The sequence below is a fragment of the Nymphalis io genome, chromosome 20 (assembly GCF_905147045.1).
Source record: "Nymphalis io chromosome 20, ilAglIoxx1.1, whole genome shotgun sequence".
Classification (NCBI taxonomy): domain Eukaryota; kingdom Metazoa; phylum Arthropoda; class Insecta; order Lepidoptera; family Nymphalidae; genus Nymphalis; species Nymphalis io.
Window position 1 is genome coordinate 7546039 of NC_065907.1, and position 27927 is coordinate 7573965.

A 27927-nucleotide genomic window follows, 5' to 3' on the forward strand; every position below is an offset into this window, starting at 1 on the left:
ATACATAAATAAACTTTAGAAGGCTCATAAATTTTTGTCATAAAATAGTGACAGGATATTATGATGCTCCAAATTTATACCTATTAAGAAAATAAGGCGTTCTGATTTAAAACGTTGCAAACAGAAACGTTTTACTTAAATTTTATTTTCGTCACCAAAGGAGCTTCACTTCAAACTGATTTAAAAACAAGACTATCCTTAAACTTTCTTCCATATGCAGTCACCACTTTGGTTAAACTCATAGCACAAACAGTTTTGTTTTGTTTTGTTTGAAAAGTTACGGTTGACTTCTTATGACAACGTTATTTAAACAATATGTGTCTTGTATTTTACTCGAAAACATTTAACATATGCAATGTTTTAATATTCCTTTGTTATAAAATTTAGTGAAAGTGTTTCATCTATAAGTTTTTTTAATGTTTATTAAGTTTAAACTTAAGAAGCATCAAAAATTGAGACGTTCTAACTTTTTTATATCCGTTTCTTAATTTAAAATTGGAAGGCAGATATGCAAATTGTGATATTGGTGTTGATCACAAGTAGTCATACAGACATGAGCTCTAATCATTCTTAAGAGGAGAAAAGGCTTTGTTCAGAACATCTGTTATCTATGTGTGTTGCGACCATAACTTCCCTATCATAAGTCTTCGCGCATAATTATTTCTCAATAAAACTTCACGCCACGTGAACAATCAGTGTGAATTCATGTTCGGTAACATTACATAAACTCGTGATGGTTAACTTCCTTGCACTAATATCGTAATATTGCGCGGGTCGTGCTTGTATGTCCGTCTGTCGCCGCCTCACGAAGCACGGTCACGAAGTTTTGTGTCCTTGTGACTAGTGTCACTTTCAATAACAAATGAATTAACTCGTACCCTTTTTGTGCTGTCGGTACTCTTGAATGATTTATTAGAAGTTCATACATTGCATTGCGTTCATTTTAGTTATGTATTACTTTTTTTATTATTCGCATAATATAAGGAATTAAATTTAGTAACTTTTAGTATTACGATAAATTTTCTAATATTAATAAATTATTTGAAAAGAAAGAAAAATGGTATGGTACGAAAAAAAATGTTACGCAAACATTACTTTTATGAATGATAAGAAAAAAATAATTGATTTATGAAAGGCAGACCGGTAAATGTCTACAGTTAAATGACCTTCGCTTATAGACACTGGCATTGTTAGAAATATAAACTATTTTTTACACCATACGCCCTGAACCATGAGATCTAAATGTGATCATGAGTGCTTGGAATTACACTGGCTCACTCACCATTTAATTTGAGCGATGTTTTAAAACAACTACTTGAGTGGGTTTGGGGAACACCGAAACGAGGCACAAAGCCGATCAGGGCATTAATGTGTTATAGCTTGAAGCCGTGTCCAGTTTAAGTATTTACATAACTTTGTAACTTTCATATAAATAAATCAATGTATTACATTCTTGCGCTAATATTTACAACAATGATAAAGAATATATGAATAAACTTAATTAAACTTATATAAAAAATCATGATCATCTCAGTACGCAGATACCCCGACAGGTACGTAGAAGAGGGACTCGTGTCGCTACCGCCAGTTGCGATACCATCGGAGTCTCGGGTTACATCCTACTTTATGACGCCCTTTGTTGTTCTCGATGACATATTTTATTTTTTACAATATTATATTTCGACGCTATATTTTTGTTTGTATCCGCTGTGTTGTTATGATATTGTTTAAGACGATCATACAGGACTTACCAACTATGGCTTAAGTGTTTTCTTTTGCTTTGCAACACTTTATATTTAAAAAAAAAAGTCGCCGTATCCGTAATGTTTGTTCGTTTTTTGACAGATAAAAAAGTAATATTATATAGAGTATGATAAAAATGGTTATTAGACGGTATTTAGTTTTTGTTTAAAAGTATATCACATTGTTGCAGGTGCTCAAAACAGACGAACAGCTGCAGGGCTGGCTATGGAATTGTTTGAGCAACATCAAGGCACACACATACTACAGGTAAGCTTTACTGTACTACATATATAAATATGCCTTTTTAGTCCAGATGTTGGACTACTTACCCAGACGAGCTTGAACCAAGCACTACTGCTTTATTTCGCGGAAGCAAAGTTTACATGGTTTAGCCCAAATTTTGGACACCGATTTCCAATCGCGATCGAATCGAAGCGTAATAGTTGCCGCTTATCCATTTTTCTATTCTTAATTAAATTGTTGACTATTGGCGTAAAAGTTAACAATTAATTTTTATTTAGACATAACGGTTTATGTTGACATCATATCGGTTCGATTCCGATCCGAATCAACATAGAATAGTCAAAGTTGGATTGAAATTGAATTAGGATCGTATCGTTATTACCTACAGTAATTTAAGATGATCTCTCGGGTAAATCTTAACACTAAATATTCCTTTATTAATACTGAATATTGAACTGAGCACATGACACAAGGGTTGCAACTTAATTGTTCACTTTGAACAAGTTCAGTAATGCCTTCAAGGTTACTTATGATGAAGTATCCAATTTACGTTTAATAATTGAGAAAGTTTGTGTATTTAATAAAAATTTAAAATTGCAATTTAAAAGTGTACAACCTTTTTTATTGACAATATTTTTCGGTTTAAAAATGTAATGCGGATTATAAGTGTTGCCGCGAAAAAATAATTATATTTATAACTATTATCTTTATGCTTTTATACGTTTTTAACTATAAAATGATTGCAAATAACTCTGTAGTTAAATTATCATGCAAAGTTAACGACAAATTGATAAGTGAAAGTCTTAAATAAGGCAGCAGTCTCGTGTAGGTTCCTATTAAATGCTCAATCAAATTTACATGGATTTTTTTATTTCGTTCATGTCAAACTCAAGGTCACCCGAGTAAGAAATTAACTTCACAGCCGTAACTATTAAATGTCGATGATTTGTTTCCGTTACATTTTTTCGCTTGATAAGAGTTTGTTTATTTTCGTCACCTCCGAAAACGTCTCAAAACACAATCGAACTTGACTTTATTACCCAATCGGCCGACTTCATGCTTTTTATGCAGTATACAATAGCATCTATACAATAGAACGGTCGTATACAAGAGTTTGGCCACTTCGGCTACTCATACAAAACTTTCGACACTTCGATTTAATAATTCGACGATTTCACCGAAATTTCATAACAAAATTAATTGGATATATACTTTGTGGAACAATTTGTCAAAGGATTGATTGAGAGAAAAAAAAACTCGGTCAAGTGCGAAAGGCTTCGTGATTTAGTTCTGTATTGAATGGTGCTTGATAAAGGCTGATTATTGTTGACCATATCGGTCTTCGTTTTTTTTTTTTTTTTAATAATTGTCTATTGTGACGCGAGATTGCCATAAGCGATTACTTAAAAGTTACTTAGTCAAAATTCGTCTCGGTTCAGACAACAGATTTTGTACTGTTGCATTTTTTTACTTTATAACAACTAATCGAATAATTTTTTTACGAATATATATAACGTGGTTTTTACTTTTCGTAAAGAAAATATGTATTTAATAATAACATTTTTCTTTAATAAATTATTATCGATATATTTTTTGAAGAAAGTAAGTAGAGATGGATGAATAAATAATACTTATGTAATTAATAAAGGAGTCAGATAAAGAATGAAAAAAAAAACTCATTGTCATAACAACTGTCGTTCTAATCGATTAAATCGATCGCTTATAATTATCGTTTTAGCTTTTTAAATCGATTAACGAGTTCCACTATAACTAATGCGGTACGCTAAAAAATCGATTTACCTGTCATTCGATCACGTAAATTATAATTTTATGCAATCGAACTTGTATTATAACATTGTGGGTGTTGCGGTTTCTATTACGGATCGAGAACGGGTTAGTACGTGATTCCTTGCTCCGATTGTTTTTTTTTTTTTAATGCAACGTTGCGGTACTATTTGTACGTTTTTAGGAAAAAAATAAGGACGTACATGCAGCGGCTTGTGGAGGTCATATCGATTTTTTTAAGATATTGACTAAAAATTATTTCGTTCATTAAAATACGTCTGATTGTAATAAAATATCGCTATAATTGTACATTTAAAGGTATTTTTATAAGCGTCATATTTTCTGACATAATGATGGTCTGACCGTTAAGGTCTGTTAAGTTAATCATGTGGTAGAATTTCATCAGACCCGTGCGGATTTTCATGATGCTTACTTTAACCGCTAAGCACGGTATGATTTGTAGATAAAAATACATAAGCTGAATTTTACCTTTGCTTGTCCTCTAATATAAAAAAAAGAAAAATGTAAGCTCATAATGTTAACCGTTCGATATTTAAATCGCAATCAATGACTAATCATTTTATTCTTATTAACAGACGGATGACATGTACAATTTCGAACTAGGCTCACGTCTGGAGAAATCGTCGTAAAAACATTAGCATCGGTTTTTGTTGAATTTTATTTTCTTCAATCATCATCGACCAATTGAAGTTTTCGTAAAAAATATTTTCGTCTTAAGAACTATTTTGTCAACTGTCTATCATTATAATTTACGTGGTGCTACCAAAGTAATGGAGGGGGCATCTTTAATACACTTTCAATTTTAATAGTGAAATGACAATTTAGTTTAATTAAGTTTATTTAACCAACTACGAACACTTAAGGAATATATCAGGAAAAAGAATATAAGAAAATTGTTATATAGTATATGGCTTATTTAACGACGATTACGAAAAGTTCTTATATTTGTCGATATAATTTAAAAATCCCTTATCCTATTATAATATTTTTATTTAGTATTACAATATTTTTATAACACTGCGTTTTAAATACGCCGTATCCATTTATTTGTATTTAAGTTATGTCATAACAGTATTTCGTTTCTTAATGTTTGTTTAGCTTTTTTATCACTTCAATCGAATAGCGAATAAATGAATTCGAAACTATTTCTTTTTTTTTAAATAAGATAGCGTTAGCAAAAGAATATTCAAATTTTATAATAAAATCAATAGATTCATAGAATTGATATATTTTTTTTTATTTAGTAAAAAGTATAACAACAATTCAATACTTGACTAATTTCTAAATTAACATTAGAAAAATTAATCATATTTCATAGGTATTAAGATATATTTTCCTTTGTCCACAGTCTCTCGACGGATTCGCGTTGTCGGTAGCAGCCGATGGGAGATTCCTGTACATATCAGAAACTGTTTCTATATACTTAGGACTATCACAAGTAAGTGCATATAATAATAATAATATATATAACATTTTTTCGTAAATTATATTTGGGTCAATATTAATTAAATTCAAAGTAAATAATAATAAGGTATATGTGATAGAATATGTTTAAAAGTTAAAATAAATCATTATTATATAGCTCGTTTAAGAAAAAAGATTTAATTGCCGATTCTCAAAAGAATCTAAATTCCGAACCGTTGTACACATCATATTGAATTTAATTGAAAAAATAAAAAATTTTGTCTTCCAATGTGAAAATAGCAATATAAATTCCTTGATATATAATTATCAGCAGTACTAATACAGCAAATATTATGCTTAATTGGTTATTTCTTATAAAACGATTAATTACAACTTTTAATATATATAAATAAATAAATATTAGTGACGATTAATGTAATAATTATACTTTGTTATAATTATACTTTGTTTCACTTTAATTTCATCTTAACAAAGATGTCTTTATAAGTTTTGAATAAGTTTGAAAATCTAGCGTCGAATTAGATTTCACTCGTCTAGACGTTGGCTATTGATAACCAATTTTTTGTTTATGACCGGAAATCTCATCCAACATGGCAAGACCCCGGAAACGTGGAGCGGGAGTGAGGTGGTACTGTTTTTCAAGAAAGGTGATAAAACCCTCTTGAAAAACTACAGACCAATCTCCCTCCTGAGTCACGTGTATAAGCTGTTCTCAAGAGTCGTCACGAACCGTCTCGCCAGACGACTTGACGAGTTCCAGCCCCCAGAGCAAGCCGGCTTTCGATCAGGCTACAGCACCGTGGACCACATCCATACTGTTCGGCAGATTGTGCAGAAGACCGAAGAGTACAATCAGCCGCTGTGTATGGCATTTGTGGACTACGAGAAAGCCTTCGACTCCATCGAAACCTGGGCAGTGCTCGACTCATTGCAGAGATGTCATATCGATTGGAGATATATCGAGGTACTGAGATGTCTGTACAACGCCGCTACAATGACTGTCCACATCCAGGTCTGTAAGACGAAGGCGATCCAATTGCGCAGAGGGGTGAGACAGGGGGATGTAATATCCCCGAAACTGTTCACCAACGCGTTGGAAGACGTTTTCAAAACGCTGGATTGGACTAGGTATGGAGTCAATGTAAACGGCGAGTACATCTCACACCTTCGATTTGCCGACGATATCGTCATCATAGCAGAGTCGCTGGAACAACTCACCGAAATGCTGCGTAGCCTAGGCGAGTCTTCCCGGTGTGTCGGTCTCGGCATGAACTTGGACAAGACCAAGGTCATGTTCAATAGGCATGTCGTGCCGGGACCGATATACGTCGAGGGGAAACCTCTCGAAGTTGTTAGTGAATATACCTACCTAGGACAGATTATACAAATCGGTAGGAACAACTTCGAGAAGGAAGCCGATCGAAGAATTCGCTTGGGATGGGCAGCATTTGGCAACCTTCGTCAAGTCCTCAAGTCGTCTATACCGCAATGTTTGAAGACGAAAGTCTTCAACCAATGCGTCTTACCTGCCATGACATACGGTGCCGAAACGTGGACACTAACTGCGGGACTAGTCCACAAATTCAAAGTCGCTCAGCGTGCTATGGAGCGAGCTATGCTCGGAGTATCTTTGAAGGATAAGATCAGAAATGAGATTATCCGGAAAAGAACCGGAGTCACCGACATAGCTTGCAAAATTAGCAGGCTGAAGTGGCAGTGGGCTGGTCACGTATGTCGTAGGACCGATGGCCGTTGGAGCAGACGAGTCCTAGAGTGGAGACCGCGAATCGGCAAGCGCAGCGTAGGGCGCCCTCCAGCCAGGTGGACCGACGACCTTAAGAAGGTGGCGGGCACCAACTGGATGCGGAAGGCGGAGGACAGGGAGCTTTGGCGCACCTTGGGAGAGGCCTATGTTCAGCAGTGGACAACGATTGGCTGTTGATTGATTGATTGACCGGAAATATTTATTTTTTATAAATATTCATAATTTATCCCAGGATATAAACATTTTGGCATATATACCAATGATGTACTCAACGATCTACTCATTAAAAATATCTTATGTACAAACATAACAAATACATTTATATATTTATGTGTGCTGTGTATTTATTTGTGTTTATTTCAGCGACAAGAGTTAATTAAAAAGTTTAATGAAGCGCACGAACACGTGTTATGTCCGACACATTAATTTATTTCATTATTTCTATTAGATTATAATTATAATCATATAAATACATGGTATGCATACTCATTATGTACATACATTATATTAGAATGCGACACTCAGACTGACATTTATCACCGTTTGTGGGAAATTAAATTGTAAAGTTTATGCTACAGTTGGAAATCAATCACTTTACTATGCTATATATATATACTGTTTGTGGTTCGTATAATATAAAATAGAATAACACTAAGTAAAACTCATTTAACGCAATCAATTCGTCAAGAACATCGGCATTGTTTTTTGTTTCTAAAAGGTATTTACTCTGGCGATAAGTATTTATATAAAATAATATCAAAAGCAAACCACCTTGGTTATCTTTCAAACATTATATTCGTTTGTTTCTCGCAACAAGTCGCTAAAGGAAGCGACGTTAGACAACACTTAGACAAGCTGAATGCTTATTAATAAATTCATATCCGGAGTATGTCATTCTATCAATATCCTTAATGGTAATTAAAAATGTTATAAATTCATCGTACGCGCTGCGTTGGGTGTTGCCTGGAGTCGTATTTCATTACGTGACTAATTGCGTCTCTTATAAAGTCCCGATTAAATAATAATAATTCCAATGTGCTGGGATTTTTTCGCTGCATCTGATATTTATCAGAGTATGACTTTTTTTTTATAGAACAGGAAGGCGAACGAGCATATGTGCCACCTGATTGTAAGTGGTCACCAACGCCCATAGACATTGGCATTGTAAGAAATGTTAACCATCGCTTACATCACCAATGCGCCACCAACCTTGAGAACAAAGATGTTATGTCCCTTGTGCCTGTAATTACATTGGCTCACTCACCCTTCAAACCGGAACACAACAGTACCAAGTACTGCTGTTTTGCGGTAGAATATCTGATGAGTGGGTGGTACCTATCCAGACGCGCTTGCGAAAGCTCTACCACCAGTGAAATATGACTATGTGTTGACACTGGGATAATATAATAGAGATGATACGATAATTGACAGGCTGGTCATATAATACACTGGAAATCGAGGACGTAGACAAATAACATATCTTAAAGGAAAACAACCATACAACATTGCGGGTCATAAAATATGTCGAAAAGTCTAATTAAGACTTCAAAACATATAAATTAAAGGCTCATCAAAAGTAAAGTAAATCCAAATAATACTCGTTGAAAAAGTTACACTTAAGACACGAACACAACAGTTGTGATATTATATATAAAAAAATATACTAATTACATACATAATACTAATTTATGTTTTAGTCTTGGAATATTATAAACGGTTGATATTCCTTACATGCCAATATCTATGGGGTGTGATGACCACTTACCATCAGGTGGTCAATTTACCAGTCCACTTGCCAAATAACCTATTTGATGATTGTATATAATATATAAGAAGCCGAGATGGCCCAGTGGTAAGAACTCGTGAATCTTAACCGATGATCGTGGGTTCAAACCCGGGAAAGCACCACTGAGTTATGAGTAATTTGTGTTTATAATTCATCTCGTGCTTGACTATGAAGAAAAACATCGTGAGGAAACCTGCATGTGTCTAATTTCTCTGAAATTCTGCCACATGTATATTCCACCAACCCGCATTGGTGCAGCGCGGTGGAATAAGCTCCTACCTTCTCCTCAAAAAAGGAGAGTAGGCCTTAGCCCAGCTGTGGGCCATTCACAGGTTGTTACTTTACTGTATAATATATACTACCGGATTTGATTCTGAGACCTGAATAATCTTCATCACGGAGAAATAAAACATCCAAATCTTTTCTTTATCAAGACACAAGACCTATTTACAATACTTTTCAATTCAAAGACTCAATTAAAAACTATATTTCAAAAAATGTTACAATATTAATATAACAAGATTTAATTAAGCCACATAAGCACTTATTATTTATTTAAAATACTGCTTTCGAGTATATAACTATAAACTGATTCCTAACGTTTAAAACTTTTTGTCTGTAAAACATTTTTTAACAAGCGTAACCACAATTGCCTGTTTAAAGTTAAGCCCATCTGCCCACGTAACTGCTTATCCGAAATCTGTCGGAGGTCTTAACGCCGAATAATGATTACATCTGTACCGTCTCATGTGAAACTATGAATGACAGTGTTTTTTATTTTTTATTAACTTATATACATATAGACACAATTTGTATTTATTGTTGGTAGTGAATATTATAATATTATAATAACCCTCTCGAGTTTCCTTCATTAAGTCTTTTTCAGTTCTGAAGCATTTTAACTCAACATTGACGAGCCGGTTGGCGTGGTTGGTGGATGCTTGCTTTTCACGCCGAAGGTTGTTGGTCCGTTCCCACCCAGGACAGATATTTGTGTGCGTGAACATATCTGTTTGTCCTGAGTCTGGGTGTAATTATCTATATAAGTACGTATTTACAAAAGAAAAATACTATATGTAGTATATCAGTTGTCTGGTTGCCATAGTTTAAGCTCTGTACAAGCTTAATTTGGGATCAGATGGCCGTGTGTGAAAAATGTCCCAGGATATTATTATTATTATTTATTTACATTGTAACATATAGTATATTATGTTAAATGAAAGTGTTTAAATGGTTATATCATTTTGGTATAGTCATGATATATAATATTATATATTTTAATAAAGGGGTAGTAGTAGTAGTAGTAGGGGTAGGATTCAAATGCCTCAATAATATACAATATACCTAAGAAAGGCAAATATTTTATCGTTGATTTTTTTCAATTTTTTTCAATTTTCAAAAAAAAGAAAAAATCAATTCAATATCAAAAAAATTACATAAAAGAGTTCATCCAAGAAAATTAAAAGACAAAAGTAAAACAGTACACAGGATTGCCATTAAAGAACAGACGGAGAATAATAAACGTGGTGAAAAGCCACACGAAAAATTACCTAAAAATTTACATCCAGATGAAATTAAACAACATTACGAAATTAAAGGGAAAAGGAAAAGATCTGAAAACTGAGAAACAGTTGATCCAAAATGGCTGGAGGGTGGTGTGAGGGAGACAGAGGATGGGGGGAAAGGGACGATGAGAGATGCTAGTCACGTTCCGGGCAAGGCGCGCGCGTGCCTTTCATCCTAATGCTGCGAACCTAACTCACACACCCCCAAACTTGCACACAAACTCAAATATCATCCAAACACCTAACATATGGACACTACATCATACGTTAGTGTGTGTAGACATAAAATACATAAACTTCCTGGTAAATAAGCAGACACAACTTTCTTATAAGCCCTGTCTAACGCTCTCGTTATATTAAATTCTGTTGCGGCCATTTTTTCGGGGCCCGTAAAGACTGATGATAACGTCGCCAGTACGAAGTCGTATTTTCTATAGATAAATCAGAAAATGGATATTTAACTTTTTGTTTTGACATGTTCCGACCCTTTCTTGAAAATTATTTACGTGATGCTTCTTGTCGGTTCATTATTGAAGGTCTCGACCAGATTGACCTATTTCAAAGGGTATTTGATCTATCTTTATGCTTTTTGGAACTTTATGTTTCTTTCAAACACCATATCTAATTTTACGATTCATTTATCTGTTAATACATATATTTCTAGCGGATGTGTGTGTGTGATGTGTGTATGATTCTTATCTAATCACTATGAACAACTATTAATTAAATATTCTAATTGGACATCAACATAAACGTCCGTTGCATCAACAACTACCAAGATACTGCGAACTTAACTAATTTATTCAACTTCAAATCACCTGTCACCAGCTTCAAATTTGTGGGCCGTCAATCGTTGAATCGGTAAATGCCATAAAATCCTCAGGATCTTTCCCAGAACCGACCACCGTAACTTCACCATTGTTTGTGGTATTCACATGCGCGACATCACTGCGGATACACGACACTTGAATGCTTAATAGGGTCTCACAATTATATTTGATAAATTTATTTAAAGATACATTTGCATACGCCGTGTAAGGGACCTGCAAGAAAGTTAGATAGCAACAACTTTTCAAATAGTATCCGATGACAATTTTCCATCGTTTAATAATTTATTGAAAAATAGAGACCTTATTTGCTTTCAAATTAATTATTATCTACTACTACTTTCTCCTCTTTTATTATTATTTGAAAATCATTAAGTACTAAAGATCACTATGGTTATTAAAAATTATTGTTTAAAAATTTCTATTTTTGTCATTCACATTATGCTAACATTAGAATTATCTCTTATGTCCTATCTTTCATAGGCCAATTTAAGTTTTATTTAAATGGCTGGCTGTCTTCGAGGCTATTCACGGCTTCCAGTTTCTGTACTTTATTGTTGTTTTCGAAGCCACCTGCTTCGCGATGTATGATAACAGTTTGTTCATTCATAACGATGACTGTACGTGACGCGTCTTCATTTGACTACCACAGCTTAGCTTCTTCATTGCTACCTTTATTGTTTTAAACTTAACTACTTAAGGCACAAGGTCCAAGTTTAAAAAAAAATTGACACGTTAAGTTGTTTTAAGCTAATGATTTATAGCTATATATACTTAAATGATAGTTTTGAGTCTAAAACTAACGTATTAAGTTACATCATACTACTGCTGGGTAAAAGCCTCCTCTCCTCTTAAGTAGAAGGTTTTGAAACTTATTCCATAACGCCGCTCCAATGATTATGCTACATTTAAGCGTAGCACAATTTTATCTCACACATATAGGATTCTTCACGATGTTTTTCATTTGCTCGCCATAAATAAATTTTATAAATATAAAGACACACGGACATAAAAACTTAGTGACGCCCTGTCTGGTACCACTAAATATATATTAATTGATTAATAACTTTTTAGGCACAAATATTTTGGAATCTACCAATGTAACTTTTTTAATTTATCGTGGACAAAATATCTTATGAAACCAAAAAAAAAAAATATTTTTGCCAAGCATGGTAACTATATGTTCAATGGACTCTTTAATAGAATTGTATTATTATTAATTATTATGTTCCCACGGCGAACTATATAATTAATAACTTTGTAGAAGTAAGTAAGTTTGTTTCAAAACGATGAACTTTTAAATGAGAAACTCGGTAGATATTTCTTACAGTTCATTTAATAGGAAGATCGTACTTAACTATACAAATAGTTGAATATTTGTAAGAGTAGCGTATGTACAAGTTTTAATATATAAAAGAATCGATCATTATAATCTAAAAATACTACTTTACCTAAACAAAAAACGTCCCAATTTTCTCTAGACTAATACTAGAGATAAGTATAAGTGTTAATAGTACTATACATAAATAAATATTATTATTAAACTATAATTTATCTTCTCAGGTAGAAATGACTGGTAGCAGCATATTTGACTACGTGCATCAAGCTGACCACGCGGAAATTGCTGAACAGCTTGGACTATCATTGGCGGGCAGGTCTGGTGCGGGCTTGAACAGTCCTGCATCAGGCAGCGAAGAAGGGAGTCAACATGGGACTAATAATCCTGATGGTAGGTGATTTTGATATATTATTTTTCGTAAATTTTCATAATATTATGTTAATTTCTACTCAGATATCTCAGTGAGAAGAAGTGTAATTTAACAGAACATAGCTGTCGCACATCTGAACATGCATTTCTGAGTTTCCGTGTGCTTAGTTCGTAGTATCTTATGTTCGGAGGTTATGGGAAATCAGGATCTGACTGTATGTTTCGGATAAAATTACTCCCTATTCTTCTCCTCAGGAGGCTTCTTCAGCAATTACTTGAAATGTGCTGAAAAATATTATTCTTCTTACATATTTTTGTTATACAAATCTCTTTACTACAATTATCGATTTGTATATGATATTAGATTCAATAACATCCATTGCTTGAAGATACGTAAGGCGATAAACATATACGAGTACGTATGTTCATAGTATTACACAAATCCTTCTTAATAATAAAAGGCGAATGGTGGCCGAATCTGGATGCGATGAGGTTTCGAAAAATTTGTTTGTTTTGCAAACTTTAGATAAATAAACCAACTTGTTTTCTTCTGAATTTATAATATCGAGTTTTTTCTAACCAAACGGTATAGCGTAATGAACTTTAGAAAAAATGTATAGTAATTTTAATAAGTAAGCTTCCGTTATAGTTTTCAATGCTATACAAAGATTTAACAAAAAGTTATCCAAGTTTTTGCAATACCCAATAATGGATGTCGTTCACTAAAAACATAAATACTTATTAAAAAGTACCGTCAGAATGTAAATTCTCATTTTATGCCAATATTTATGAAAATCTAATCTAGTCTGTATAAAAACTTAAAATTAGATGGACGGGGACTTAAATTTAATTTAAAATTCCATCAACTAGACAAAACGGAAAGTCAAAAATAATAACTTAGCTTAAAAAAAACAATTTTCTTTTTCATTAAAGTTGAAAGCAATAACAAATATAAAAAAGCAATTATTTGCAGCCTGTAATTGTCCCATTGCTAGGCTAAGCCTTCCTTTATTCCACCACACTCCAATGTGCAATGGTAGATACACATATGGCAGTTTTAATAGCAATACATGCAAGTTTTACAGTGTTCTCCTTTACCGTCGAAGAAGTACTTACATGAACTTTCATGAAGGTAATTTAAGTTTAAAATTCATCTCTCAGTCGTGTATAGATTTCAACTCACAATCTTCGGTTAATATTCTCGTAACTAGACCCATCTTGATGAAACATATGCTATTTTCATGTTTCGTTTTTAATTAAAAAAAGTCTGCTATCAAAATTCAAAACCACTGTGGAATTTGCGGCTTATATGAAATAGTCGTGATGGACGGCGATAATGTAAATGAGGATAAATTATGGTATTGTGGGGACAGTTGGAAACTCATAAATAATCCTATCGATTGATCAATGCAAACATTATCATACGTATCTATTGTTGCATGAAATCTAAACTGCAATTTCGTCGTAATTCTAACCCGCTTACAATGTTAAATCGCCTATTCCTATATAAAGGTAAATCTAAAATATTTAGATTCTAGTAGTAGAGTTCTGTAAGAAATGTCTGCAAAAACGTATATTTTTTTAAATAGAGCCGTAATACCGTTAGCCAATTTACTTAGCTTTGCCAGCTTAAATGGCCTTAAAAAACTCTATCTCAAAATTAGATGGAATTCAATTAAGGTGCCTCCATTTCGAAGGCACCTTTTAAGCTGTGACTGTACTGGTTCCAAAATTTCATCCAATCGCCCACTGTTAATGTAACAAATTGTGCACCAAATTGAAATTAGATTATGGAGCGTTCACGGTGTTGGCATCTTATGAAATGGTCAATGGGGAGCCAGTACGCACCTTTATTGTGTTGATTAATATTATATTTTATCGTTATGGGAAAGAATCAGATGTTTATTGAATTTAGGAAACCGTATCGTTTAACTTTCGAGACGTTAGCAGATAGTTTTTTTATCAAAATATAGGTTAAAGTTAATTAAAAGAGAGTATGGACAAAAAATACTGGGTGTAATTTCTCTGATAGCGGTCGTTACTCGCTTCACTGCATTCAGAAGTACATTTAACATTTTCTTATAAAAACTATGATCTGCATTTAACGCGTTTGCTCTTGTACTTGTTTTGATAGATTATTTATTTTATTTAATAATAAAATATCAAATGATACATAGAGAATTTCTTTCATTATAATGTTAAATGCGATTCGAAATCAATTATAATGTGTATTCGTTATGTTCCACTTTTATATTTTATGAATGTATAACTAAATACATAGTAAAACTTAACTCTTAAGTGAAAAATTCATGATAACAAAAAATAATTTCAAAATTAAATGTTAATTAATGTTAAACCTTAAAAAAAATTAAAGCTCTTCAAGGTGACGGTCTATTAACCCAGTTTTAAAGACACTTTACGTGATGCTAAGGAATCAATTTGGACGTGGAAAAAAAGTGTTGGAAAAAAATCTATCAGGATTTGATGTGACAGTCGTCGATTGTACTCCGAATGGCGTGTTGAAAGAAGCACAGAAGTGATGGACAAGTGAAGTGCGTGGATAAAGTTGTATTGTCGTCTGATGGCCATACAAGTATCTATCTGGTGGTGATTATTCTGATCTTTGGCTTCCCAAACTTTCGAAACGTTAATAGCATTTATAAAATAATCAATTAAATTTAATATTAAAATTCGATATTTAAAATAAGAATCTTCTATTATTATGGGTATGTGACAAGGAGTCAGCGTCATGATTATGACTTGTAATCGCATTTCCTTTGTGAATAATTACAACAGTAAAAATATTTTATAAGGAAGACGTATGAAAGATATTACCGACTTGACTTGAACATTCGCTTCGTGAATCATCTTTTGTATTTGGGACATGATTCACGGAGTAACTATTGTTAAGTATAATCGTGGTTTTGTACAATTTTGCATAAAATGGAGGTTTTTAAATTGAGTAATGTAAAATATTTGAATACAACGATTCCCTTAAATAAAATAGTCAAATAATAGTAATTTGTATATTAAAATATATAAAATATGTAACAATCGTACGTGGACAAGTTTAAAATGTAATGTTACTACTGAAGTTTGAGAAGCGTTGGTAGTTTTTTCCAAGTCCTCAGCTCCAATGAAATCAATTAAACGACGCTTCGAAGCTCCCATCGATAGAGAGCCATTAATTAGATATGCGCCGTAATCAATCAAGCTATCATTCGAATTCGAAACATTTACACTGCGTTAACGAATAATTTTAGGCTTTGGAGAATATTTTTAGGACTATAATTAATTTTATACAAAGAACATTTTTACTATCAACATATGTATGTATACGCCTTTAGAATATCACGTCATTAGATGACTAAAAATAATGGGAAGTTTTGGAGCTTATTTCACTGTGCTCTAATGCGGATTGATGCATTTGGCAGAACTCCACCCGTCATAAACAGGTCTTCTCACGATGTTGTATCATCACATGGATAATGTGGTGATTCTCCCGATTTTAAACCGCAGCCTTCTGTTAAATTTCACATGCACTTACAATTAGGCCACCTGGATTATTAAAATAAGACAGAATTTTAAAACACAATAAAGTTAGACGTATAAAAAAAGCTAAAAATAAGCCTTAACTTTAATTGAACATTGTAATTACTCATGTTTAATAGGTAAGAAAGTTTTTACTTATATAAAATATTGTTCACAGTGTCAGCACAAATGAGCCTGGCGGCGAGTGGGTCGCTGTACCGAGGGATGGACAGGGCTTTCTGCATACGAATGAAAAGCACCCTGACGAAGAGGGGTTGCCACTTCAAATCCTCTGGTTACAGGGTAAGAATACAAATATACACTCTTTAATGTGATGATTATATAAGTAGTCTTATTGAAAATATAAAAAGTGACAAATAAGTTAAAAAAGATTTAAATATAGAATGTTTTTACTTGAAGTACAGTTGAAACAGCTAAAACACATACAAATACGAGTAATCACACCTATATTTAAATTTAAATTAGCTTTTTTTAGAGTTCTAAAATCTCTTGCTAATCTAATCAATTTTGGTACCTGGTATCCAGCAGTAATGATCCTAATTTCAAAAACGTATGAAAATAGTCAATTGAACTTTCAGAGTATTATTTCTTCTCCGTAGAATCTACATTGCGAACTAGTGGTATATTACATTTTAGTCTAGTAACATGACTTTAAAACTTGCTTGTACTCGCAAGAGCTCACTTGACGAATGATTAGATTTTGATTTTAACAAGTTGATTTCTGTAACGGTACGAAAATATGTGGACATTTTTCTTATCTAATATGAGAATTAAATGGAAGCTGAATTTTCATTTTCGATCTAGGTTGGAAGAAGCAAGGACCGTGATACGAGAAACGGAGAGGGTGGTAACTGGCGGGTGGGTATCTGACACGAAGAAACACTTTTCATTGTGTTAGGATTTGGAACAGACAATAATATTTGTTTTCATTAAAAACCAATCTATTACCTTCTAGCTTTGTTTCTCTTGTAATGGATGATCGAAACCTAGTTGAAGGATATTGTAACGATGTGTGTTCTCTTCATTTTTTACGTCTGACTTATTTTGTCGTTTTAAATCTTAGATAAGTCACATCACATCGCGTACGTCATCAGTAAGCTTATTGCTTTCAATAACAATTGTTTAAAAAAAATTTACGCTGTCCACGTCGCATCAAATAATTTGAAATCATTTAATGAAATATGATTATTTCAATTGGTCATAGTGTGCGGTTAGTGATTTGTCCGTCCGTTCACAGCCGTTATCACCCAACGCTTATACGTCGTAACGCCAAGTGCCGTTTTTATTGTTCTACCAAACATCACTTTATATAATTCAAATCAGTTATTTATATATTTATGATAGTTTTGACAGCATTTGGAACAAAATTTCATGATATATTACAGAATTACAACATTTTATAATAAATCAGAAATAATTATTTTGTTCGTTTGTTTTGTGTTAATCATCCAATGTTAATTATCATTAATTAAATCTACTGTGTTCATGATCCCAAAAGTATTTCATTAACAATTTATATATTTAGTTTTAATTTCAAAACATGTAAGCTTATAGTGAATCTCCTACGAGTTTGTAATGGCGATTTTACCATGTAAACCAGCCAGAAATAGCACTTTACCTTTACCTTTCAAACAATGAAAATGGCTTAAAACATTGAAAAATCAAATCGTTTATTCGTATAAATAAACGATTTACCATTTTATTACACTTAAATAATTTCGCACGGGTTTTATCCGGCTTGCATCACAAATATTATTGTTAGAGTTATTGCTCGGCGTGGGGTGCCTCAGGGCGAATTGTGGTCCATAATTTTTGCCTTAACTCGGTGTTAGAACATAAAATGTGATTATATCTCTAGCGACTTGCGAATAACGTACTAGGTTGGTTAAACTGTCTTTAATAGATTGTTTCCGGTGGTTATGTCTCGTTTATTTATCAGTTTTAGGATGTCTTCTTATTGTCTTGTTATCTTTTGTCAAACCATAATTTTACTTTTAGACGAGCTTAAGTCTTTTAAGTGAATATTAGTTATTTCGTCTTCAACTACATCTTTACTTAAATTCAGTTCTGTTTCCATAAGCAATCAAATTCATGGTAGAATAAATTATACATCTCGAGATTAGTACTTTGTGAATTAAAGCCATAATTCGTATTTATCTACATCTAAATTGCTCATACAATTCGTAAATATCGACAGAGCAATTAGAGAAAATCGTTTGTAACCCTCTATATGGCTTTTGTGCCACAGGCGAAGCGTTTATTGCGAAAATTTCAAATTAGTTCATCCTTCTTAACTTTAGGAGTTACCTGGGAATTTGTATACGTGACTTAAACCTCTCTGATTCTGTTCGAAATCACTGAAAGTTTGTTTTCTTTGTAAACCAAGTTTCGCATTTAATCTTAAATTTGAAAAGTCTTAGCTAAGATTATTAAGATATAATTACATCTGAACACTACATTAACTATTCAAATAATCTAGGTGTCCAACACTATATACTAATTTTTCTTTAGGTTTTTTTCCTCCCATTATAGGTATATACATAATGAAGTATATTTGTACTGTATTATCAATTTTATGCTCCCTTTCTAGTTGTATCTACAAAGTCAACGAATTCCACAAACCGATATCCATTTTTTTTCTTTTACCATAATAAAAACTCTTTTCTTTGTTTTAGGTAGTACTGATGCTTTGCCGCCTGCGACCGCAGTATACATTTTCACATAGTCGCAAGACTCCTCCAGCGCTATTGGGTATGGTGGCGTTGGCTATAGCACTGCCACCGCCGTCGGTCCACGAAATCAGATTGGAGTCCGATATGTTTGTCACGAGGATCGGCTTTGACTTTCGAATAGCGCATTGCGAGCCCAGGTATTACAAATACATAACTTATAGACATCCAATCAAAAGTAATTGTTGAACTGTATTGAAATATAAAAATGACATTAATTGATAATTTTATTTTGACATTTCTATAAATTACTGATAAAATTTTGTTACTTTTAATTTTAATTTCATTACTTCGAATTTGGAAATGCCTATGTACACTTGTAATTAACATGCATATTAGATATACTATTATTGTTTTATAAATTCATTTTTTTCAATGTTTTATATGTATGCTGTAAGTGTTTTACAAATAAATAAATACGATATAATTATGTTAAATATTTGAATCTTCTGTAACCAATACATTCTTATTCGCATTTAAAATACCTTAAAGTTGATAGCTTCAGGCGTTTTACATCTACGTATTGAAATTAATCTATTATTGAATTAAATTAAATTTTGCACGTATCGTAATATTAATGATATGTTTTGTGTATATCAGCAGGGTGTCAGAGCTGCTGGGATATACAGCTGAAGAACTTACAGGGAAAAATCTATATGCTCTATGTCACGGCGAAGATGCGAATAAACTTAGAAAATGTCATGTTGATTGTAAGTAACTCTTTATAATATATTTCATAGATTACATAACTAAGCTTTTTTTGAGTGATGCTGCTTTTTTGCGAGGTGATTGAATAATAAGATTTTGAATGAGATCTTAACCTTGCGGTTGTGGAAATAACGTGCTCTCCGTGGCACGTTAAGGTTCCATGTTATAATTAATAAACATTTTATACTCTTTACTTTTAATAATATATATAATATCTTTTTTTTTAATAATTTGTTTTCGGAAAGTCCGATGGCCTTTTATTAATCGCTCACTATAAATACACAATCTTGTACACAGCCTTAAGATTTATCGCTGTTGCCGAAAGTTGCTCTGGAGCTTAATTATATTTAAGAATTTCCCAACGTAATGCCAATAAATATCTTTACAATGATGTATTTAAAACTAATAATAATTTAACATGTCTACAACTTAAAATTCTGCCATCGCTCCGTGACGGAAGTTTTAGCCATAATCTTCTAATTTTATTACCACACATACTTTAATATTATACACTTATATCAGAATCATGAATCCCATTCGCGTGTACGGTTGTAACCAAATTACCCGCTTTCTAGCAAACACCCGGTGTTGTATGTTAATTCATACAATTGTTATTCTACACCAGAAATGTCCACATTTGACCGGCATCTGTATATTGTGCATTTTAAATTCAAATTAATGGTCTCGTAAAGCTATCAACGGCTGTAGTGAAAAAGTTACTAAATGACGTCGATGCTCCGTGATTCGATTTAATCGGCGGCCATCTTGTTTTGTGTATGGTTACATAAGTTGGCAATTGATTTCGTGATTTTTGAAACACAATATACCTACGCAATGTATAAAATTGCTTCATTTAGATTTACATCATTAACATAGGCAATAAATACAACTCTATTTAATTAAGTTGACATTACGTCCAACGAAATATTACATTGCTATTTGTAGTAAAACAAAGCAAGTGATCATCAATCAAGTAGTCACCAATTGCATTGACATTAGCGCTATAATAAATACGCTGTAAATACGCCACCAATCATGGCACCTAAGACCCATCCCTTGTTCCTGTAATTAGATGCTTTGTCGCTCTTCAAATTGGAATACAGTAATACAAAGTATTTAGAGGTATTATATTTAGCGGTAGGCTAGCTGATGAGTAGGCGATACCCAGAAGGGCAATGCAAGGGCAAAGGCAGGGCTTCCAAAAATCCCTACCAACAGTAGCATAAACATAAGTTTCATATAAATTGGCCTTAGGTTTCAGAAGCACGATAAACCGAATTCTACACAAGAATGTAGAATGCAAGGTTTTACTTTAACCGTCATATTCTTATAGCGTCATGTTCTATTATTTCGTTTCAGTTTATATAGGAATATCTGACAACAAAGTATTGATTGAGTTGTTGCTGTGTTTCATGTAGAAATAATTAGTTGTAACTTTATATACTTTCATCAAATCAATCATCAATTTTGTATATTTTTATAAAAGAGTAATCGACGATTGTCTTTCCGATTCTTTTCGATATAATAATAAATCACTCCCGATTATCAACATTCCGAACCGGGGTTACAATAACAATAGTAAAAGTATGTAAATAAATAAAAATGTTTTGATGTGATGAGTTATGACAATTGTATAAAATGACGAATTATTACTAAAAAATATAAAATGTCTACAGCTTTATAACATTCCTAAGAAATGGATAAAGGCTCAAGAAGCATTAAGAGCCGACATTTCCCACGTCGAAGTCTGTGGAAAGGAAACGAAATGATGCTAGGATATTATTATTCAAATCACAAACAGTCGGGTATGGCGCTAGGCCTAAATTGTATTCTGACGGATACGTGGAAAAATAATGATATCACATACATACGGACGGAGGACTTTATTTGGTTATATATTTTCCGCTTTTGTATATAAGGAAGCGTACGATGAGTTAATCAAGAGAAATATATGTGTGATTGAAGGTTCTTCTAACTAAACATGGAGTTATAAGGATATTTTTTTATACGTAATACTATAGGTATATAATAATAATTAATTCGTTCTTGACAAATGATTTGGTTTTAACATTTATTGTCTATGTCATAGGTGTCTTCAAGAACATAATAATATAAGTATCAGCCCTCATGAAGTCCCGAAATAGGCATTTTTTATTTTTTATTATAAAAATGAGAAAAGAGGTTTCATTTATTAGTTTAAATATTTGTAGGCTTGTTAGTTATTATAAAAATAAGTATAATATCAGATCAGATATATTGACTTTTTTCTCAGACTGGTTTTAACTTTTTTTTTATATGACAAGAAAATGCTCAAACCTTACTATTAGTAAGTGACGTAACAGCCCATAAATGCCCCACTGTTAGGCAAATACCTTTTCTTTGATATTTAGCTTATTCCACTACGCTGCTACACTGCGACATATGCAGATATCACTATGATTTCCTTCTCCGTTGAAAATTATGGTGCATATCCAAAATTGACAGCACCATCTCGTTTCTTAATTATTATTATATATTAAGTTTAATTAATACAACTATGCGACTAAATTAGAAAGTTTATCGTTAATATTAATTTGAATTTACAAGTTGAAACTTTTTAAAGGAGATCAGTAATAAATTTTCCTGCTACCTTGAAGGCTTGTCTTGACATGAATTTCTATTCGCACACACTGAATACGAAGTGGCGTTACGACATTATTGTCGATTGATTTCACTCTTATTGGGTCATGGGTGGACGAATCATCGAAAACAATCGTTTGAATCGATAAGGATACTCGATTTAACACAAATACGATTAATTTTTTCGTTACACAACCATATTAGCTCATATTTGAAATAATATAATTATCGATTTTTAAATATTATAATTGCTCATACACATTTGAAAATAAAAATAACCGAGCCAAGTTTCTTAGCAGAGTTAAATTGAAATTATTTTGAAAGAGTATGATATTAAAGTTTTGTTTAAAATCTTTTAAAATTATAAGTAGAACAATAGCAGCATCTATCCTATTTTTATCAATACAAAGTATCATATCTTACTATACATGTACATTGTACATATAAAACTTAGTCCTAGATCCTAGTTAAAACAAAGTTCCTTCCGGTCGTGTCGGATTGCCGCCCTTCTGAGGTTGCGTGTGTTTGCGTCCACACTTGTGCACTAAAATACCTATGTCCTGCGCAGTTGGTTAATTTTCTTTGAGATTTGCCGCCGTGGACGAGATAGCTTACTTATTTTTAAGCTCTACTTACCCATTCATTATTGTATAACAATAATGTATACTTATATTATTAAAAATCTCTTATTGTAATTTCTAGTTATGGAGGGGTAAGACTTTTAAATAAAATTGGTTTCACACGCAAAAGATTGTCATAACCTTAAACGTATTACATTTTGAATTTGTGAGAGGAAATTAATTATTTTTTATTTATTTATAATATTTATATATCGATTGGTAGATTTTGCTTGTTTTGTCAAATAACCAAAACAAAAACAAAAAAATCCAGAATTTATTATATTTAAACCCCGGGACCTTTAATTTTATTTGTTTTATTTTATCTATTTTGAAAAACCAACAGTAAATACATTAGATAGACAGTTAAATAAAGGTTGAAAAGGTGTAATAAAGAACCATGAGTCCTATCCACTAAGCCATCTCAATAATCGATAAACTAAAAACAAAATCAAACCCATAACAATTTACCACAACAATAAGTTACTATTAACAAATGACGCCTAAGTTTTGGCGCGGAGCCAAGCGTATTGTAAATTAAACAACAATAAACAATAAAACAACAAAACCAAAAAACATGTTTGTCTTAATGATTCACGTACACAATACACATGTCGAACACTTTGTCTTTTGTATGTATGGAATATAATGCAACTTTTGATTAGTACACACGCAAGACTTTAAGTTTTAAAGAAAAGCTCTTAGAATGTCACATATGAATGTTTAACTAAAATACCTATTGATTTAAAATGAGTAAATATTAAATTCAGGAGGCCATAGCCCAGCAGTGGGACATTCACAGGCTATTACCGTACTGTACTGTACTGTGTAAATATTAAAACAAAAAAATATTGAAAAATCTAAGTTCACTGCCAATTTAGAAAAGGTTTTTAGAGGTTATTCCACCACGCAGCTGTCGAGCTGTTTGGTAGGTACAGATAGTTCAATTTTATCTGAAACAGTTTTCCATATGTTTTTTTTTTCTTATCAAAATCATCGCGATGTTGTCTCAAGACTGTCGTGTCTGATGATAACGCACGTTATATAAAAATCATTATTGTTCTATGCGATCGTCATCAAATGATTTAAGTCGCTAATTCAAGGTCGCGATTATGAGTATCTGTCCTGATTTAGTTACAATAAATATAATTATGGCGGTTGAATTATATGATTAATCGTTATTATTTGTATGTAAATAAAATTATTTAAATATGCATATTTTGCTTAATTCGTCATACTGAGTGACTTTCGTCTGATTAATATTAACCGTCCATGGAAAGTGAAGTAATAATTACTTGGTGGTTTTTATGATGTTTAAATTTTTAATTTGTAGCCATAATAACAAATACCCTAAAATATTTAGAATTTTATGATGTACACCGTCACAACTTTTCAAAACATCGATAGTCGTCAACGGATACTAAATTCTGATGGAGAATAGAAAAAGTAACAATGGGATTCGGTATCAGGCTGATAAAATCTCTCAGACATTTGAGAGGCCAATTGGCTAAAGGTTAAAAAGGGTGGTGTTTTATGAAAAAAATTCTTTTAATAGTAGTGGTACCAGCAATCAGTATAATAAAACTAAAACGATCATCACGCCTCAGCCAACCATTCACGCTATATTATCTCGCACTAAACAGGCCTTCTGTCAGACAAAAACACAGATAGATTTATATAAATTTCATATAATTTCAGTGGCTTATGTGTCCGTGACAAAATGCTCATGAAATATATAATTTTCTTACAGTAATGAACAAAGGTCAAGTGCTGACACATTACTACAGACTGATGAACAAGCTGGGAGGCTACACGTGGATGCAGACATGCGCCACAGTTGTCTGCTCCTCAAAGAACGCCGAAGAGCAGAACATTATTTGCGTTAATTATGTTATAAGGTAAGAAAGAGTATTGCACTCTGTAGAAAAGAATGTTAGGAGGAGGATCTAACATTAGCTAATTTTTTTTAATAAAGATAACAATTAAAAAGTAATATTACAATTTTAATCTATTATTATTTGAATTTATAAACACTATTTCAGTTTTTCTATATTTTGTTAAAGTTTTATAAGATTGTAGAAAGACAAGTATTAAAGATAATTTTTACTTTTCAGCGGACGTGAGTATCCAAACACTGTGATGGACTGTTGTCAGCTAGAAGAAAGCGTACAAGGAGTAAAGCGCGAAGAAACCACGGGTGATCCAGAAAATGGCCCCCCAGATGCTGACACGCCCGGAGCTCCCCCACCCCCGCAGCGGCACACCGCAGAGAGAACCGAAGCACCCACCAATAATGATTCCGCTTCAACTGCTCCACAAACGTCTGACGTCACACATTTAACAAGACTAAACGACACACAACCCATACCACTCCACACAAACCAAGAGAGAACCTCCCCAATGCCAGCTAGAAGACTGAAGAAACGAAAACATACAACAGATTGCGAAGACGAAGCGGAGAAGGAAGAAGAGAGACGAAAGAGTTCCTCTAATCCCGGGGCCGCCATATCACCCGCCGACCGCGATATGAACAAAACAAATTTAGCGCTTCCAGAAAGTACCGACGCTACATCCGTTAGAGATCTAGAAAATGCTATGTCCAAACATTTGCCATCGGTAGCGTTGGATGGAAAGGAAATAGCGCATCGGCCGACTGATTTTTCCACCGATGCACTATTGAAACAGCAGCAACAAAAATCGACCATACAATGGATTGGCACCCAGAATCACCACTTAAACCATCTAAATCGTCAAATACCAGGTAATCATACGTCAACACCAGCTTCAGCATTGCTAAGACAACTTTACGCGAACCGAGAAAGCGTTATTAGAAGTAATTTCTTAGGAGATGGCAGAACGGGATATTATTCTAGCGATGGTCAATCAGGACCCTTGCCAACACCACCTGGGAGCGAAGGTTCTGGATACGGTGAACAATTAGGTCACAAAGGTACAGATATAGGTTCCTTGGCCTATGGAGGATATGCAGATTATCATTCAGCAATGACGCCGCCGGGGTCAGTGTCGCCGAGAGACAAGCAACAGTATGCCTTGCCTTACGATAATAGTGCTTATTCCGAAGCGTTAAGGCATCCGTATTTAGGAGAGGCTCCGTTGCCGTTGAAGCCTCAGGCATATTCGGCAGTCCCCGGTGCTTTGGACTACGCATCCTCATTGGACCAATCACAGTTCTTTCATCCTCCATCCTCTTTCCATCTCTATCATCCTCAAGCGCATTCAGCGCATGCGTCTCACTCGCACCAACCAGTAGACAAGTCCGCGCCACCGAATACTAATTGGTATTCCACCAGCTCATAGCCATGTTTACGTTAGTGACGAAAGTTTTGAAATATTCAAAGGAATTTTCCTTATAGCGTTGATTTGTACGTTCGATACTTGTTTATTTATTGTTACTGTTTTTAAGCGTGGTTTGTTATTTTTTCTGTTTTGAAAATGGAACTTAATTTGAATTTCAATTCGATATTAAAGTATCATTTGAATCGTACAAAGAAGAATTTATGAAATACTCACAAATTATTAACATGTTTATTTTTAAAACATGCCTGTGCCAAAAAAAAATAATACAACACATAAAAATATTTGAAATTAATAAAAAACTATGTTTTAAATAAATTTGTTAAATTGTCTATACCCTATGGTCACAAGATGGCGTCGTGTGTAATTTTAATGGCGGTAAAATTTGAGCCAAAACAGTATTTTGTTAGTGCGAATAAAATAGCGGATTATTTTTACCCGCAAGCTATATCTATAGCTTATTGCATATCACTTTAATGTTTTAAAATAAGCTTTGTAAATTATTGTAAAATAGTTAGACATTGTACTTAGGCGATGTATTGAATAACCTTGTAAATTATAGATTAAGTATTGTATAATATTTTATTATACGAAATAAGATTTCAATGTAAATATGTCGTTTTTTAGTTATGACAGGATTTTTTTTTGTTTCTCGAAAATGCTCAGAGAATTCTGTTACACGTTTTATTTTGTAGAATTTAAGTAGATTTTTTTAATTGTAATCCGTACTACAACTATTTTCTAGAATTCGCGAATAATATAAAAAGTATATATATGTATATGTATATATACACACATACATGATATATATATATATATATGTATAGAATTTATATCGAAGCCTCTCTATGACTATGCCAGTAAAGCAACTGGTTACTGTTGGAAGGTAAACCAACGAAGCAAAAACAAAGTACGGAATCTTAGTTGTACGTTTTTAGATAAAGTGTAATTCGAATTCGTCTCCTGTATTTCTTTTGTAACATCAATTTAAAAACAAACGATTTCCTTTGAAATGTTGACATTCCATAAAGTATTACTTTATTTTATTTTAAGGACTCACGCATGACAATTAAATACTCATGTCCATTCCAGTGTATTATTTTTAGTCTATTTTTATGCAAATTAAATTTTTTATGTCATTTTATAATGAAAAAATTATATATATTTATGCTATTTTATTGTGCAATATGAGAGGAAAAGTTGTTCATTATGATTTAAAGGCTTCGTTATCGTATCGTAATCTAAGATAATCTTTAAAATTGTAATAAAGTTGTAATTAAAATAATAATTGGGTATAGGCTTGTATCGAAATTATTTGTTATGTTAAAACACTTTTATGAACTGATTTTTATTTTTAACGATAACGTGAACGAAATCTCCATTAAAATATTAAGAATTTTCAATTTACTGGTTTTATTTTGCACTTCAGAAAACATTACAAGTTGCTGTCTGCCGCGAAATAGTCTTATTTCGTAGCACTTCTTATTTATGAAAAATTTATAAGTAGCTGACAAGTTCG

At 32.8% G+C, this 27927-nt stretch overlaps 1 protein-coding gene across 3 annotated transcripts in view; it reads left to right on the forward strand.

The window, feature by feature from the left end:
- The window catches only part of LOC126776318 (protein trachealess), a 59050-nt gene extending 31247 nt beyond the window's left edge, over positions 1-27803 (forward strand). For 2 of the 3 annotated variants that reach the window (XM_050498753.1, XM_050498755.1), the window contains exons 3-10: positions 1934-2010; positions 5141-5230; positions 12724-12889; positions 16578-16702; positions 19096-19289; positions 19750-19859; positions 24844-24991; positions 25208-27803. In XM_050498753.1, the coding sequence (XP_050354710.1) occupies positions 1934-2010; positions 5141-5230; positions 12724-12889; positions 16578-16702; positions 19096-19289; positions 19750-19859; positions 24844-24991; positions 25208-26411 (2114 nt within the window). In that variant the 3' untranslated portion in view covers positions 26412-27803. The remainder of the gene's footprint in view (positions 1-1933; positions 2011-5140; positions 5231-12723; positions 12890-16577; positions 16703-19095; positions 19290-19749; positions 19860-24843; positions 24992-25207) is intronic. The other variant, XM_050498754.1, reaches the window with a different exon arrangement.
- Positions 27804-27927: the final 124 nt, after the last annotated feature.